The sequence below is a fragment of the Lathamus discolor genome, chromosome 3, assembly GCF_037157495.1.
Source record: "Lathamus discolor isolate bLatDis1 chromosome 3, bLatDis1.hap1, whole genome shotgun sequence".
Lineage (NCBI taxonomy): Eukaryota > Metazoa > Chordata > Aves > Psittaciformes > Psittacidae > Lathamus > Lathamus discolor.
Window position 1 is genome coordinate 18,072,234 of NC_088886.1, and position 13,715 is coordinate 18,085,948.

Here is a 13,715-nt window from a genome sequence, read left to right on the forward strand (position 1 = left end):
GCAAGGTGCACAATGCTTCACTCCTTCCCAAGCCATGTGTTGTAGTTAAAGCCCAGCTGGCAACTCGGCACCACATAGCCATTCACTCACTTCCTGCTTCCCCCAGCCCAGGGTGGGATGTGGGGGAGAATCTGAAGAATGTAAAACTCACTCATTGCGATAAGAACAGTTTAACAATTAAAGTACAATGTAATACTACCAATAGGGAAAGAAAAGGAAAGAGACATAAAGATAAAAGGGGAAAGAAAAAAAAAACCAAACCAACAACAACAAACCAACAAACCAGTAAATAGTGGTGACACACAATTGCTCACCACCTGCTGACTGATACCCAGCCCCCCTACCTGAGCAGTGATCAGTCCCTTCTGGTTAAGTCCCCCCAGTTTCTATACCAAGCATGACGTGCTGTGGTATGGAATACCCTTTGGCTAGTTTGGACCAGGTGCTCTGCCTCTGCTCCCTTGTGGCTTATTGTGCACCTCCTCACTGATAGAGCATGAGAGACTGAAAAGTCTGTGATTGGGGTAAGCACTACTGAGCAACAACTAAAACATCGGTGTCTTATCAGCATTATTCCCAGATGCCAAAACACAGCCCTGCACCAGGTACTTGGGGAGCAAATTAACTGTACCCCAGCCAAAACCAGGATACTGTGTCACTGTTAATGGTATTATAAATAAAATTTTTGGTGTATATGATAATTAAATGACATTATACATAATATTTAAACTCCCACTAGTGCTTAGATACCATCTGAAATTTCCCACAATCACTCTTATTTTTGTCTCTCAGGTCTATTCTACAGAAGTGCTGTGATGAAATGGATGCAGACACACAGAAATTTCATAGTCATGCTCTTGCAGTACATATATTTTACAACAGTAAAATTCAAAATAAAGCTTTATCCTATCTGAAGCATGTTTAAAAAAACTCATATTTGGATTCTGTAGAAGGATTAAGAATCTTATTCAGGATTTTTACTATAGCCTGAGCTTCAGGATGGATTTAGTTGTATACAAAGACTCCAACATATATATAAGCTATATCACAAGCTGACCTACCAATTTTATGTAAGTCCTAAAGTCCTGAAAGTTTTGTTTCCAAGTTTTTTCCTCACGTTGCATAATTTCTATATCCATGTCATTCAAGAAGGATTGAAAGTAAAATGAAATATAACAAGTATATGGCACATAAAGAATTTTTTTCAGATACTACATTTATCACTTTCTGTTGCAGGAATTAGTAACTCAGCTCCCATTCAACACTTTTTATTTAGTTAAGAGCATTAGAAAGACCTGTGTTTGTAATCTCTATTTATATTGATAACTTTATTGCTCTGATTCTCTGTTCTGCTCACTGTTGTAATTCCACTGGTTCTTTAGAGAGATTTGCAATTTACATCACTGGAAAAAAGAATAACACCAGGACCATTTTTAATAAACTAAAGCTCCAAATTTATTTTGAATAAATATAGACAGTTGTGCTAAAACAGAAGCATCCTTTTTGTTGTAGAAAATAAAACTAAAACATTTTCATATACTGAATAAGAATCCCTGTTTTTTTTTTTTTTGTGTGTGTGCAGTTAGAGATCCGAGCATCTGCTACCAGTGAAACAATATTTAGATAGAAAGATAACATATAGATGCAACAGAGATCAGCAGCACATCCCCTCAAGAGCTAAGCAATAAACAAATAAAACACTGAAGTATTTTCAGAAAATATTTTGATTTATTTTCTACTGCTTTCAACAATTTCAATTGCTACAAACTGCAATAGTGTCATTATGTTTTGCAATATCAAAACAACATTTAGCCATATGTCTGTGGCCAGTTCATAAAGCTTTTTGGTCTGCTCTAAATATGGAACAGAAGGAGGTCATACTTACTCACAGTACTTCGTATCTTCAGCCTTACTATACTTCAGTTTTCCAAATGAGAAATAGGGTGAATAAGAAACACTACCTTTAAATTTTCAATTATTTATTATAGTTTGGTTTTGTCTGTATGCCTCTTTATTGCTGAGTGCAACAGATTAATTTGTGGTTCTGAAATAGAAATTATAAAAATAGTAATGGGAGACAGTGTTATGGTTAAGAAGAATCCATCAGGCTCACTGTAAATCTGTTTGAAGGCTCTGATTTAATCACCTGCAATAGCAAGGATTATATTCCCCTTCAAATCTTCTACACATTACAGTTTTAGAGTACAATGACTTTTTTTTATTTCCTTCAGCTAGATGTTTTATATAGACCTTTCCCTATGTCTCTCCATACCATATGATTTAAAATGTATTGTAATGAGTGCAGTGGCAGAAGAAAATGTATAATTTACATACACTTTTGAAAAAAGTGTTATGGCTTGAAATTCAAAAGAGAAATTGACAGCCCTTGTTGGCCTGCTGCCCTAAAATTACTTTCCGATCCACTCGCACTTTGACGTCTTTCAAGATGAAAACATACCCACATCTCATGGAATGCTCTGCTAAAAGATGTTTCATGTCAGAATATTAATTGTTTCCTTAGAGTAAACATCACTCTGAATGTCATAGCAAACTAAAACAGAAATGATATAGTAGGAAATAAGAAAAGAAATAGTGTTGATATAAAAGACCTATTGAAATTATGCTTTTATTTTACCCCACAATGACTCCTGACTGATCATTCTTCAATCTAACTTCCTCTAAGTAGAACAAATGACAGGAGATCCCATTCAGAATCTGTGGCATGCGTACAGTACAGCTGGTCAGAACTGGCACTACAGGACTTCAGGGCTCTTGCGTATGTCTTAGCCAACCAGCCTCAAAACAGATTTTTGATATGACATACAAATACACTGTTCTGATATGTAGGAAGATAGAGAGAATGCTGCCCACAACCTCTGGCACTACTTATGGTAATAATGTGGCTCTGTTATAGGCTTTATCCTGGGAGCCAGACTGACTTATGTCCTCTCTTTTGTATGAGCCTAGCAATTCAAAGCCATCATTCTTCTCAACAGCAGTCTTTGCCCTGAGCATTAAAGAACTAATAGTTAACATATCATTCGGGCTGGAATAGCTAGGTATTAGAGGCGGTACCACCTGCTATGAAATCTCAGCTTCTCCAGCTTCTTAAGAACGTTCAGGTTCTTAAGATGGTCTCAAACCAGATCCTCTCCTACAGTGGGCCTAGGGTCTTCATTCTCACAGTCCCTATGTCTGCCTTCCAAGACTTGGGTGGTGTGGTCAGAGCATTTGCCAGTTAAAACTGAAGCAAAGAAGTTATTAAGAACCCCAGACTTCTCCAAATCCAGGGTAACCAGTTCTCCTGATAGCTTCCAGAGAGGGCCTACGTTGTCCCTAGTCATTTGCAATGTACTCATAGAATCCCTTCCTATTATCTTTCACATCCCTAGCCAGGTTTAGAACTAACTGGGCCTTAGCCTTCCTAACCTGGTCCCTAGCTTCCCGGACAACATTCCTGTATTCTTCCCAGGATGCCTGTCCTTGTTTCCACCTTTTATAAGCCTCTTTTTTCCCTCAAAGTTTCCTCAGCAGCTCCTTATCCATCCAAGGAGGTCTCCTAGCCCTCCTGCTGCACTTCTAGTCAGGAAGCAACACTCCTGAGCTTGTAGCAGGTCATCCTTGAATATCAACCAACAGTTTTGGGCTCCCCTGCCCTCTAGGGCTATTTCCAATGGAACCTTACTAAGCAGGTTCCTGAAGAGGCCAAAGTCTGCTCTCTTGAAGTCCAGGGCAGTGAGCTTGCTGCATGCTCTTCTCACTGTCCTGAGGATCTTGAGCTTGGCCATTGCTACAACCAAGGCTGCCCTGGAGTGTCGCATTTCCAGCCAGCCATCCCCTGTTGGTGATCACAAGGTCAAGCATAGCACCTCTCCTTGTTGGCTCCTCTATTACTTGCAGAAGGAAGTTGTCTTCCACATAATTGAGGAGCCTCCTGGATTGCTTGTGCCGGGCCGTACTGTCGTTCCAACAGATGTCAGAGTGGTTGAAGTCCCCCATGAGAACAAAGGCCTACGAGAGTGAGGCTACTCCTATCTGTTTATAGAGTGCTTCATCCAAAGAGTCCTCTTGATCAGGCGGTCTGTAACAGATCCCCACTGTAATGTCCCCCATCACTGTTCTTCCTTTAGCCCTGACCCACAAACTCTCTGTTAACTGCTCACCTGTCCCCAGACAGAGTTCCATACTTTCCAGACTATCCCTGACATAAATAGCTACACCCCCCTCCCCATCTGCTGAGCCTGTCTTTTCTGAAGAGCCTGTAACCTTCCATTCCAACACTCCAGTCATAGGAGCCATCCCACCATGTTTCTGTGATGCCTATTATATCATACCCCCGTAGACGTGCATACATATCTAATGCTTCTTGTTTGTTCCCCATAAAATGGGAGTTTGTATAAAGGCATCTGAGCCGAGCTCCAGATGAAGCCGGCTCATAGGCTGGAGCGGCTGAAATATCTCTACATTGTGCTGAGCATTTATTATAGGTGCTGGCGACTGGGAGTTTTGGGACGTAATGATGCCCCCCTCCCCCAACACATCTAATTTAAAGCTTTCTTGACCAGCCTGATGAGCCTCCTACAAAAACAGCTCTTAGACCACCTCCACCAGCCTCCAGTAGACCTGGCTTCCCAAATTGAGTCCCGTGTTCTAAATACCCAAACCCCTGACTATGGCACCACTGTTCTAACCATTTATTAACCTGGCCAATACTCTCAGCCTTTTTAAGGTCCTGGTCTTTATCCTGGAGAACTGATGAAAAGACTATCTGAGCTCCAGAGCCCCATACCAACTCTCCCAGGGATCTCTAGCCCTTCTTAATGTTTTCCAAGCTACTGCTATCTACGTCACTAGCACCTACATGGACAACTAGAAGTGGGTAATAATCAGTGGGACTTACCAGACCAGGCAGCCTCTCAGCAACATCCCTGATCCGAGCCCCTGGTAGGCAAGGCACCTCCCTTGAGACTCGGCCAGGCTGACAGATGGGTGCCTCTGTGCCTTTCAAAGTAGAGTCCCTACTACTATGACCAGCTGATTTTTCCTGGCAATGCCAGTAATGATCTTTACCAGTGCTTCAGCTGATTTTTCATGTTGTGAGTGTGTTTTCTCATTAGCCCCCTGCAGAACTGCAAAGCTGGTCTGAGTGGCTATATCAGATTCAGGTGGAAGCCCCTTGCTTTTAATTGTCCTCTTCCTCTTTTTTTTTTTTTTTTTTGGGTTTTTTTTTTTTGTTTTGTTTCTGTTTTTGTTTTTGTTACTAGTTCCCTGTGTCCTGTGTTAATGGCCTCCTTTCCTGCTTGAGCTACGATGGACCCAGTTTTGGCCTGGAGCAAGAAGTCCTGATGAAATCCATCCCTGGGTCCTGAAGGAGCTGGCAAATGAAGTTGCTAAGCTACTGTCCATCATATTTAAAAAATCATGGCAGTCAGGTTAAGTTCCTGAGGACTGGAAAAAGGGAAATATAACCCCCATTTTCAAGAAGAGCCTTGGGCAACATCATTTAGTGTGAGGTGTCCCTGCCCATAGCAGGGAGGTTGGAACTAAATGATCTTAAGGTCCTTTCCAACCCTAACTATTCTATGATTCTTAATACCAGCAGGACAGCTGCTAGTCTTGGCTTTTACACAGTAGAAGAAGAAGAAAGAATAATCTCCTAATACTGCTAGTGTTCGTATTCAGTGCATAATGATGCAAATGCAAGTGTTTTCTTGACCAGCAGCCAGTGCTGATGCTATGCTGTTCTGTGGGAGGTGTTCTTCTAGTGAATGGTACTCCAGTGGCTTTGGAAGGCAGTATTTTCTCTGCTAAGAAGATCATTAACCCTGTGAGACCTGGTAATCTGCCTTTGGCAGTGGACAGGAGCACAATTTCCAAAGAATAATCCATATTTGGTACAAAAATCTTTTGAAGGAGGGCTGGAGAGTTTGTGTTAGAGAGAATGACTACAGTAAAGGTTGAATGACATAAATCAAGGTTGAGCTTCACTGTGAATAAGAGAGGGGAGAAGGAAATAGAGTATACTACTGCTTGAAAATGTGAAATCAAGAGAAGAAAGGGAAAATATATGTGCAGGTATATAAATATACATACTTATAAAAGTCATATAAAAGGAAGATAAGGATATGATTTCATTTATAGTGAAATTTCTGAAAAAAGAGATTAGCTTTTAGTATAGCAGTTAAAAGTGACCATCACATACACAGGAAATGTTTGTGAAAGCCTACTCACTCAACATCCAGCAGGTCGAAGGAGGTGATCCTGCCCCTCTACTCTGCTCTTGTGAGACCTCACCTGGAGTATTGTGTGCAGTTCTGGTGTCCTCAACATAAAAAGGACATGGAACTGCTGGAACAAGTCCAGAGGAGGGCCACGAGGATGATCAGGGGACTGGAGCACCTCCCGTATGAAGACAGGCTGAGGAAGTTGGGGCTGTTCAGCCTGGAGAAGAGAAGGCTGCGTGGGGATCTAATAGCAGCCTTCCAGTATCTGAAGGGGGCCTATAGGGATGCTGGGGAGGGACTCTTCGTCAGTGTAGTGACAGGACAAGGGGTAATGGGTTAAAACTTAAACAGGGGAAGTTTAAATTGGATATAAGGAGGAAATTCTTTCCTGTTAGGGTGGTGAGACACTGGAATGGGTTGTCCAGGGAGGTTGTGAGTGCTCCATCCCTGGCGGTGTTCAAGGCCCGGTTGGATGAAGCCTTGTGTGGGATGGTTTAGTGTGAGGTGTCCCTGCCCATGGTGGGGGGATTGGAACTAGATGATCTTGAGGTCCTTTCCAACCCTAACTATTCTATGATTCTATGATTCTAACATACTAGAAATAATGTAGTGTTAGTCTCCCACCCTGAAATCCAGCCCAGGTTTTCCTGCTCCAACACTTCGCTCTCACACACCCAGTTACTTCTGAAGTCTGAAATGTTTCCTCAAGTTTCCTGTTGGAGAATCTGTTAGTCATTTCTTGCTTGTCCACATCTAGGTATTACTGCTTCTGCAGGCAGGCAGCTCGCTTTTGGTGCCCCATGGCTCTCTTTTATCTTCAGAGATGGGGTTTCTTCTTCTTAACTCTTCCAGAGATTTAGGTCTTCATCTCTCCACATTGCAAAACACTTCATTTAAGAAAGACTTCAGGAATATATGAAAGTTATTTTGGAAATTCTTTAAGAGCTTCAACTTTTAAAGCTGTGGAAAGAGTCTTAAACCTGTAATCTAATTCTACCAGGAAACCATTTGATCCTTTCAGAGAAGAGCTCTAGGATATATGATTTAAAACCACAGCTCTGAAGAAGCAGTGAAGTAGGCAATCAACTTAGGCCAAGGTTAAGAGGAGATTCAGACAAAAGCTGTAGTTACACAGAACGTGCCTAATATTTAGAAAAAAATAATCTGCCTGACATGCATTAAAAGCTTCAAAAATTGGGAATGAAATTTGGCAAAGCCTATTCTAAGTGAAAGTTGAATGAACTTTCTGTAGTTAAGTACTACAGTAATTGTTGAGGAGTTCTGAGAAATCTTCAGCATCAGCTTTAAAGTCAGGAGGAGATGCTTTTCTGTGAGACAGTTTCTTCTTCACAGACTTGCTGACATAGGCAGCAAAAGCTATTTTGTGATTTTCCTTTGACAGCATTAAAAAGGAGCAGGTGATGGGGTTATGGTGGCCTTCTCTATCCAAAAAAATTCTGACAATGAAAACAGAGTGAAGGGTAGCAGCAAACTACCTACTCTAACACATGCAACTTTCCTGTTATTCTTGTGTTTGAACCTCAAGTTTAGAAGAAAAGGTTTCATTAAAGTATAAAATGAATACTTTACATTATAAAGCTTGTTTTCTTTTCTTGCTATCAAAACAATTTTGTCTTGTTCGTCTGTTTGGGAACTACAACTGATCTACATTTTCTGATATGTTCAAGTGAAAAAAACCCAAGCCACTCAAGTATGCCCAGAATTCACAGAAATAAAACCTTTGTTATTTTTTTTTTTTCCCCCAAGTAGAAAAGTACATTTACAGTTCAGGCTATACTGTTTTTATTGCTTGAGTTAATGTGGTCAATATGCCAACAAATATTCTTTTATTTTAGAGACAAAAAATATTTGTGTGCAATTTATCTCTACACTAATATGCAGTAGTTCCAAAAAAACTGAAAAAAATTATTGGTTCTGTAGCTTCTTAAAAGGAAAGTAAATTTGTGAGAGAAAACTTTAAAACCTGACAACTAAGTTGAAAAAGCTGTACAACTATCAAATAGTGATTTCTAAATACTAAATTAGGCACACTGGCTATGTGCAGTCTTTAAGGAACTGTGGAGATCTGTTTAGTCTCATGCTCTTGACTGGTAAATTACATTAAATTTCAGGAAAGTTATGTAAAGCTCTTTCTACTATAATTCTTCTGATTTGTTTTTGATAAAAAGATGGCATCTGCAAGAATGTTTCTGAGAGGAAAAGCAATTCGTAGGAGCTGCAGCAAACTGTCACCTACTATGCATGTAAATTTAAGCTAGACTGTGGATAAGACGGTTGGGAACTGCAAGAGAAACAAGAGGATGCTGGAAAGTAGAAGGGTTATACAAGAACATATAAATCTTGGTTCCACTAATAGTTGTGAACCTGAAAGTGTTAAAAAATATTGCTGTTGATTATGTGTTACTTAGCTCATCCTAGTTATTCAGCCATGGGCAATGTTTTATCTCAGGAATCCCACTCTCAAATGTTATTTTCTATCTGCATTCTTGATTTTTGCCTTCTGTGTTAATTTTGTAGATGAAGCTTACACCACATTTAGCTGTGTTTTTTCTACAATCTTATCTAAGAGAAATCTTAATTGACATAGCTATATGAATGACTTAACAAAGTAGTAGCTAACCCACAGTCCACAGGTTGCCTTGGACTTAATTTTTACAGTATCAAAACAGCTATTGGTGTGCCTTGCAAAAGCAGTTACTGCAAATGCTGTATATCTTGGCTAGATTTTGTGGACAATGAGTCCTTCCAGTGATGACGCTGTTGTCTGCATATTTCCTCAAAATGGACACCAAAAGTACAGAAACTGGATATATCACAGTGAGTGGTGTGATAGCGTATTTCTAAACTGTTCAAATTAGCCATCTCTGTAACTAAAGCAAAGGGCATGGCCTGTTTGTTGAAATATTTTGAAAATTTGCCTTGTGCTAGGTGTAAACACTTCTTGTCTTTGGTCCAAATTTGAGTAAATTATTAATTTAGTTTCAGTTTCTAGCTGGTATGATAGTTCTAGGGTTGTATTTGCATCATAGGCTGAGCATAAACAGTAGGAACAGCAGCATCCTAACTGGCTTCTTTTTTTTTATTCTTTCTATACAATGACTTTGTTATAGAGTACTGCCTCCACTTTTAATAAATAACATTCTCTTTGTTCTTTGCCTATAACACATGATAGAGTACCACTGTCAAGGCTTATTGTAATACCTGGTTAGTTGCCCCCAGCTAGTCATCAGAGCAGAGTAGTTTGCAAATGAAGAACATTTATCTGAATGACATATTTGTATATTTGAATGATGTTTTTGAATGAGAGTTGCTTTGTTTTGCAGAGAGTTTGGCCGTTGGAAAGTAAACAATCTTGCTGTTGAAAGAAGAAATTTCCTTGGCTCCCCACTGCCACTTGCCCCTGAATTCTTCCGTAACATAAGGCTACTCGGACGCCGCCCAACCCTTCAACAGATCACAGAAAACCTTATCAAGAAATATGGGACACATTTCCTACTATCAGCTACCCTGGGAGGTAGGTTCAGTGCTTGGAACACTGTGCATGAGTTTGGTGTGACTGAACTAAAAGTGGTGGACACAGCTCATTTCTCTGTAACACTGCTGTTCCTTCTCAGAGCAGCTGGGATAAGCAGCAATCCCTGGGCTGGAATTTAAAGCATGGGAGCATGCTCAGTCTACAAGTTTCATGGCTCCTTCTTCTGATGTTAAACTTTGCTTTATTGGTGCTATGTAAACAATTTTATGGACAAGAAGAGAAGAAAGCCTCTTGCTAAGATTGAGGTACCTTACATGAGTTGCTGGTGTGAATACTCCTGGTCTTTTGAGGATGTTTCTCTGCACTAAGAAGTCATTAAGGAGAGTGATGCTTTTTCTGTAAGAAGCCCTTATACCAATTTGCATAATAACAAATTACACAAGTATCTGGGCTCATTACAGTACTGCAGAGATGAATAAGAAAACCAATAAGAATTATTTCCAACAAAACTTTACAGTTAGGGGACTTTTAAACTACTTTGGCTGCTGGAAAGGCCCTATATTGTCACTCTACCCTTTTTAGAACTAGTCTTCACTTAACCAGGGGGACTACATTTTCAAAATGGGATGATGAGACTTTGCCATGGAATCTGCATCTGTAAATCCCTACAGACTAATTTGGAAAGGGTAGCCTGATATATAACTGGGATCCAGTCACCAAATGGATTGAAGAAATCCAGTGAAGAGGCCTAATGTTCAAGAGAGAGTATAAATTGTTCTGAATGAAAGATAATTAGTACCTGTGATTACCCATCTAGGCATTACGAAATGAGCTGACATTTTAGAAATGCAGTTTTATCCCTTCATGAGTGATTATATTAAAGATAATTCTTGTGATGGAGTATCCTTCCAGCAGGACAGTCTTGTCAAAATCCTTTATTCACCTGAGGAATGGTTCTCTTTAATACATTTCATAACTGAATTCTAACCATATATTAATGAAATGACAGCCTTCTTATTCTCTTTTGGCCGATACCTGAGATCTATAACAACTGAAATGGCTCACAGTAGCTCCTTTTAGAAAAGACCATTCTAGAAATAAAGTGAATTTCTGTATTGCTGTAGCTGTTAAGAACTAATTCCTGACATTATTTTTGGAACTAATGCTTCTACAGCAAGTCCATTACCTTTAGAATTTTAAGAAGAAATTACATATGTTGACCAGCAATTTGGAATAAAATGTCCAGAATTTCTTTTAATTAGTAAATTTCTTCCATGCAAAAAGTACACTTTTTATAAATTACTATGTGTTTTCTTGAGTATTCAGCACGTAGCACATATGAACAGAAAAACTAACTGCAGAGGAAAAAGAAAATGGTTCTCAAAATATGAAGCATAATAACTAAGGATTTGGCTCAAGCATGTTTCCTAATGTAATATTTATCCAAAGTGAAAAATATTTTTCTGATATTATTAGGTATTTGCTAATTATTAATCAACATAACTTTCACTACTAGCAGCCATATAATGAGATTCATTTTCAAGATGAAACTGGACCTAACAAAAATCTAACACAAGAATAGCTGCTTGTTAAAAGTACAAAATGACAGTATCACACTGGTCACAAAAGAGCTACAAACTTGACACCTTTTAGGAAGTATGGTCCTAAGTAAAAACTAAAACTTAAGGTAGTTCTTTTGAAGACATTTGAAAACTAGCTTAAACATTAAGTGTTCTCCTCAAAGCCTCAGGATTTGCTGCAGAGAAACTGTAGTAGGGTACCCTTTTCTCATCTCTCTTCAGAGTACCTCATAAAGGCTCTAAAATGCAGTATCTGCCACATTCTTGCAAAAATTTTCCACTCACAGGGAGACAGTGTTGACTTCCAGGCTCTGTCAATGCTTGATAAAGTCAAAGAGAGTTTCTATATTAAGTTTGATGAGTCTTAATTTAGGACTCTTGCCTCAGTTTTTGGCCATGATTGCAGGCACACCTGCTGCATTCCATTATGGATGGGTGTTGAATACTTTGAAAAATTGGTTCAATTAAAATAATTGCAGGGAATTAGTAATTTCTAAGAGTGCCTTCATAAGGTAGTTCATAACCCTATACTGTCTTGTATGTGTTAGTCCCCATTTTTGAGCTAGATTGAATGGGGATTCCCTGAGATGCTTCTGCAACCTTTATTAATATGTAATTAGATTTTTTTCATTAATGTGGTTGTACTTTCTGTTTAATTACAAGCTGTTTTATTCTGAAAGCTTTGTCATTTGTGTAGCTTCTTAAATGCAGAAGACCAAACTGAGTGTGCATAGCATAGTACTTTTATTTAATGAATCCCCAGTCATCTGTATTCATGGACATAAAGGAAAGCTTGGTAAATGAATGATTCTGTGGTAAGATTTGTGTGCCTCTGTGACCATTTGGCTTTCATGAATATCCCTTTCTGACTATAAAGGGAACTCTTGCACATGGTTGTTTGTGATATGTTCACAAGTCTTTATCCACAAACAGAGAAATATATTCCTCAAGGGCATTCTGAAGTGATGACTTAGGGAAGTTCTATTTTTCATGCTGCCGCAAGATAATGTGGAAAAAGACAGTTCTCACTGTTTCTATTTCTTATGGAAATTTTATCTTCTTGTGACATAAGCTAAATATCCATAATGAGCAGCTTCAAGATGCATTATAGAAGGACCCTATGTAAGCAACAGAGAATTCATAGGTGAGCTCAGATGCCGGTCCAGAGGAGTGAAAACTTCTGCTTCTTCATTGACTATCTGTGCTGTCAAATCTTTGAGAATCAAAAGAAAAAAAAAATAAAAAAAAGGTAGTTTTGTCTTTTCAACAGTCTTAATGAGTGTCAGCAAATCAGCTTAACCCCAACCTCTTGTCATTCTCCTCTCCACGGATTACAGTCCTGTGAGTGAGTTTGATAGCTGTGCCTTTACTATTCTGTGCACTGAATAGAGAGGGTCAGATTTTCTGATCCTGATTAATATTCTTCTTAAGCAGTATATTACTCTGTGTACAGAGAGGGGAAAAATTGTCAGGTGGTGTAAAACAGTGAATCTCAATGAATTCTGAAGGATTTATGGTCACTTACACTAACTGCTGATATGACCTTTATTTTTTATAACACTTCTTTCAAGTTAAGATACAAACTATGGTAAACAAGGGAGGGAAAGCTCACTCTCAAATGGCTGATGTGAGAAAGAAACTTTAAAATTCAGTATCAGACTTGCAAACACCCCATGCACATCAGGTATGTAAACTTGGTTATGGTTGCAAAGGGGAAGAAAAAAAAGCAAAAATATATAATTTTTCTTTTCCCATCTACTTAGGGAAGAAAAATTTTAAATCCTAAACCAGATGGTATCCATAAAATTAACATTCACTGTTATTCACTTGTACCATGGAAATGATTCCACATCTGGCATTAATTTATATACTTTTTGAACCTATGCACTTCCATCAGCACCTGCTTAAGTTTGGGAAAATGACCTGATAAAGCCCTAATGGTACATTCTGTGATCTATACATGAATAGATTTTCCACTAGCACTAAGCTATTTTATGTAACAAAAGCATAACAATTTTTCTTTTTTTTTTTCTTTTTTATTATTTTTTTACTGTAATGCCTTACAGCTATTGTAGCTGAAGCATTCTATTTAATCAGAAACTTTAGTGGAGCTCATAAGCCAAAGACCTTTATGCCTTTGTAAGATACATATATGTGTATGAAGACAGAGTTCTAAGTAGGTAACTGTGGATGGTGCTCAAATATATCTGCCTTTGAGTGTTATCCTTTTATTACTGTTTCCTCACTTTCTGACATGAAGTGATGGGAACTACCTACCACTACCTACTCTACAAATGAAAATATGAAACGTCAAGGCATATAATTCTTTCATCATTATGGGTATGGGAAAACAATCTCTTAATAATTAAGGTAGAAAACGGCACTAAGTTTTTAAATCACATGAGTATGTATTAC

General features: G+C 38.7%; 1 protein-coding gene across 2 annotated transcripts in view; it reads left to right on the forward strand.

Annotated features, from left to right (window-relative positions):
- Positions 1–13,715, forward strand: part of BRINP3 (BMP/retinoic acid inducible neural specific 3) — a 211,659-nt gene that overhangs the window by 103,955 nt on the left and 93,989 nt on the right. For both annotated transcript variants that reach the window (XM_065672591.1, XM_065672592.1), the window contains exon 3: positions 9,569–9,759. In XM_065672591.1, coding sequence (XP_065528663.1) covers positions 9,569–9,759 — 191 coding nt within the window. The remainder of the gene's footprint in view (positions 1–9,568; positions 9,760–13,715) is intronic.